The sequence below is a fragment of the Echinococcus granulosus genome (assembly GCF_000524195.1).
Source record: "Echinococcus granulosus chromosome Unknown EG_S00166, whole genome shotgun sequence".
Taxonomy (NCBI): Eukaryota; Metazoa; Platyhelminthes; class Cestoda; order Cyclophyllidea; family Taeniidae; genus Echinococcus; species Echinococcus granulosus.
In genome coordinates, this window is record NW_020170546.1 from 137,323 (window position 1) to 141,563 (window position 4,241).

A 4,241-nucleotide genomic window follows, 5' to 3' on the forward strand; every position below is an offset into this window, starting at 1 on the left:
ACATCTGCACGATAGTAAAGAGGTAGCAAGAAAGAATCGCGATGTGAGTGGACTAGCAAAGGAGTTTACTGAGGATGCACAACTGAAAAACCAGGAGTTAGGCCTTGCACGGTCCGCATTGCGTACAGTATGGGCTGTAGCCTATACAGCGATCGGAGTTTCACCATTCAAGTTGGTTGCGGATCGTATATTAAGCGTACCACCCGATATCATCTTACAAAACTCTGGAGCAGCAACTCATAACGGCACAGAGTACGTACCATGACAGACAAAAAGGGATCAGACAAGCCCTTATTATCGCACGGGAATACATACGACAAGCATAGGCAAGGCAAACTAGATAAGATGGCATGCAGAGCCAGTCTAACGTCTCCAGAGGAGCGCCGCTTTAGCTTAGTAGAGCTATTCAGGCCGATTTTGCCGCCTCGAGTACGCCTCAAGTTCCATCATTCGTGCATCAAAGATGCATGTAAAGTAATAAACTGAGTGGGCTCTAGTACACAATTTATATTCGACCAAGAGCCGTCCATCACAACATTTACCCTCAAATCCGAAGGTGGAGGATGCGTACTAATGGAAGAAAGTGAACCATCATAAATGGCACATGCAGACTACCTGTAGCAGGAGCACTAAAGGAAGTTGCTCAAAATGACCAGGGCCATGTATTCCATGTTTGTTTAAATACATCTCCCAGGCGAGAGGCGGTCAGGAAACACGGGTTTTACTACAGAACAGATATCATCAGCCCCCAAGGAGAAAGGATCATACACTCAACTAGCATAACTCCGCTCACTTTACCCTGTTTATAGCTGCCAATAATACTAGCAAATAACCCCCATCTTATCAGTCTACCCATGTCAAGTCAGCAAAGACCGAGGCGGTGGAGATAAGCGCCGAACCTAATGCACTTAAATGGGACCTTTAATTGGCGTGGCCTATGGGGAATTCAGGGAAGACCCAGGTACCTTTAATGCTGACAATCTAGCATAGTGCAGCAAATCTGTTTCACTCCTATGAAGTATGAATTGTTTAAGAGGAATGATAAAATGATTAATGAATATTAAAAAACACGTTAAAATCCGCCCACGTACTAAAATCCATTCAATGCATGCTTAATTGTTTTCCCAACTTTTCAAGTCTCACACAAGCTGCTCAGGTTCCTTTTTATTCGGCTTGCACATTCTGTTTTCTAATTTCACTGATGGAACAGTTCTCAACCTTAATGGAGTTGCTTAATTTCGTACTCTCAAATGCTCATGATTTAATTCCTGTTTAATGGCGTGACTAGAGGTTAATTCTGACTGCAAGTATATGCGCATGTTGGCTAATGGGTCTTCGCCAAGGCGTGTTGTTGATTTTGGAATCTTTAAATACGAAATCGCAGCCTTTGATTACTTTTATTTCTAATATATTAGGACAACTGCTACTAAAAGACTTTTTGCTAATAAGTGAGATCCTGTTGTCGTTTTGTGGTCCACTCTCCCCCTTATATGGAAAAACTAATTGTCCTTCACTAATATATTTGGTCAAATAAGAGGTCATTGGCAATATAAAGTCTATTGGAACAGTTAATTAACTACTTGTCTGTTAACGATAATTTTAAGTCGCAAATTGCTTTGGAAGCCAGTGCAATTCTGACAAAGTAGAATGACTGGAAAATGTTAACAACGTCCTTTGATTTACTCACAAATTATCTGTGAAAGAAGCATCCGAGAGCGTTAAAGTAGGGTTCAGTAGATTTTCGAAAAAAGCGGTAAAGGGTCTGCACGCTTGCCCAGTCACAACAGACCCAAGAGGAGAAAACTAATAGCGATTGTCTAATTTGACGATTTTGCGGAGCGCCGACGATTTTTGCATGCTTTGGCGTAGGGGTTTATACTGATCTTCGCGTCAGAAACGTGTTTATTGCGGTAGGCAGTAACGGCTATGAATTCTGTTTCTGGAATGACGTAGGTGCCTACATGCTTGAGGTCTGCTGGAAAATCCCTACACCTTCCACTTTCATCAGGTTGACACGCTGCTGCCTCTTCTGATGTCACGTGACGCACTATGTGGTAGCGCGGGAGGTAGATCTGCATGCCGCGAGCAAATATCTGCACGAGGAAATAGCAAAATTAAATTGAACTCCTCAATGACATGTTCAAGTCAGTGACCACTTTACGTAGAAGCAGGGCTAGAACATGCGCTAGCTGTAAGCACAATTACCTGATTTTTGCGCAATGCCGTACAAGCGTTGTTAGTGATCTTGACGAGCTTAAAATCCACTCCACCCGCCATCAGCTTCGATCCCCATTCACATACGCTGCGTGACACATAGATAAGAGTATCTGGACATGTTGGTAAAATACAGATTTATGCAGGCATTTACAAAGGCAAACAAAATATGCTCAAAACTCACCTTGATTAGGCGGAGGAGGCTTGGGAATCTGACTGGCAATCCAACGGCCGGATTGAAATCTGCATATATTCTGATCTTTTGGCATCAAGTCCAAGAAAAACGTGTACCTTTCATCGGCGTTCAAGCCCTCAACGCTGACTGTGAGGGTGGGGAATATTCTCCTGCGAGAAAGATGGTCAATCACACCATTCATTCTACTTAAATGGTGAACGTTTGCAGGCATGACAATACGTGGAAGGCTGAAACCAAGATACACATCGAAATTACTTACCTGCCGTTCTTGCTGGTAATCATCTCCATTTGGTGGGGCCAAATCGCCCTCCATGCCGCCTTGTCGCGCAATCGTAGAGTGATTGTTGGACGCCCCATCAAATTCAAGAAATCAAAATCCGCTCCTGCCACGCAAATGGATGAGAACTTCTCTCTTGTACTGCTGAAGTGTGTATGCCACATGTTGGGTACTCTCTGAGTGATGGCCAGCAGAGCTGAGTACAGATTCGGCTTCACAGCTGGCGGAGGGTTGCAGGAACTATGTCGCACTTCTGATCCAGCAGATGCACCACTCACTTCTGCTTCAGGTGATGGTTCTTCGTAATTGTTCCCTTGTCTTTGTTCAAATGTGGCGGCCATTTGTTGGATGTGTGGGGAAAGATTGGCGGCGGGTTGATGTAAATTGTGCATCGCCATGCTGAATTCTAGCCAACTACAGCCCGCCACATTTGAAGTGCCTTTCCAATTGTCCTGAATATTCTCATAGTAATTTTGTTGTTGCTGAAACTGTTGGTTTTGCTGCAAGTACTGAACAACATTCAAGTGTCCGTAGTCATAATAATTGCGATAGCATTCCAAAGTTGTCGGATTCGGCCTGAAATATGCACTATCATCATAACTGTGATGATATTGTCTTGATGGTGGGTGAATGAGACCTTGATGGTAGGGATATTGCAAGGAAACATCCTCAGTGTTAAAGTATTGAGTTGTCTCTCGATGATGAACCGCGAAATATGGTGATGGGTTATAGGTTGTGTATGTGTGCTGCAATGGCATCAAAGGGTTGTGCGAATTCTGCAGCTCAGCTGGTAAAAGTGCCTGTAAAGCAGGTGGAACAGTGGGCGAGGCTAGAGAAGCTGGTGTTTTTGGAGGAATACAGCAACCTTGAGTTTCCCGGACTTCATCATTTAACCCTTGCGACCAAATGTGATCTTCATCCATTGGACAATCTTAAAGAAAGGCGAACAAAAATAAGGACTATTTGGGTTAAGGCATATTACTCAAATTGGCGGCACATATTGTATAAGTATATGCTAGAAGACATGCGTCGATGGAACAAATTGGTATAAGCAATCTGAGTACTACATATGTGCTTCACGTGGATCAAATGGCAAAGAACGAAGAACATAGCAAACAGCCTGAATATTAGCCTGCCTGCCAGCCTACCCATCTCGTAACCAGCCCGGACCGAATAATGCTAACATCAGTATCAGATGATTTATAAAATAAGATTCATGAAACAGGGGTACATCAACCACCAATAAAATCTCTTTTGGTGACTCACAGTCGAAATCAATAGGGCATAACTCCAAACTAGAACGTACTCAATGCCGATAGCGCAGTGACTCCAGAATTATCCTATTCAGCACTGTTTTACATGGACATGTTTGTATTCAGCTTGGATATATGTGAATTGACAGCCTTCGGTTTCGAATAGGGAATGTTTGCTAATAGTGCACTACAGCATATCTTGGCATTGGGAATGTAAACAATTTCGAAGAAAGTCAAATGATGCGTAGCTCGTGTGAGCATGCATAATGCAGCCTCGATTCATTTCATTGCAGCACCATGG

The 4,241-nt window shown here is 43.3% G+C and overlaps 1 protein-coding gene across 1 annotated transcript in view; it reads right to left on the reverse strand. All coding sequences in view use genetic code 11, as the record gives it.

Annotated features, from left to right (window-relative positions):
• Positions 1-1,817: 1,817 nt before the first annotated feature.
• EGR_09779 (Brachyury protein) overlaps positions 1,818-4,241 on the reverse strand; it is a gene marked incomplete at both ends in the record, with an annotated part of 3,397 nt that continues 973 nt past the window's right edge. Inside the window, 4 exons of the mRNA XM_024499028.1 lie at positions 1,818-2,093; positions 2,206-2,327; positions 2,399-2,592; positions 2,670-3,618. Coding sequence (XP_024346569.1) covers positions 1,818-2,093; positions 2,206-2,327; positions 2,399-2,592; positions 2,670-3,618 — 1,541 coding nt within the window. The remainder of the gene's footprint in view (positions 2,094-2,205; positions 2,328-2,398; positions 2,593-2,669; positions 3,619-4,241) is intronic.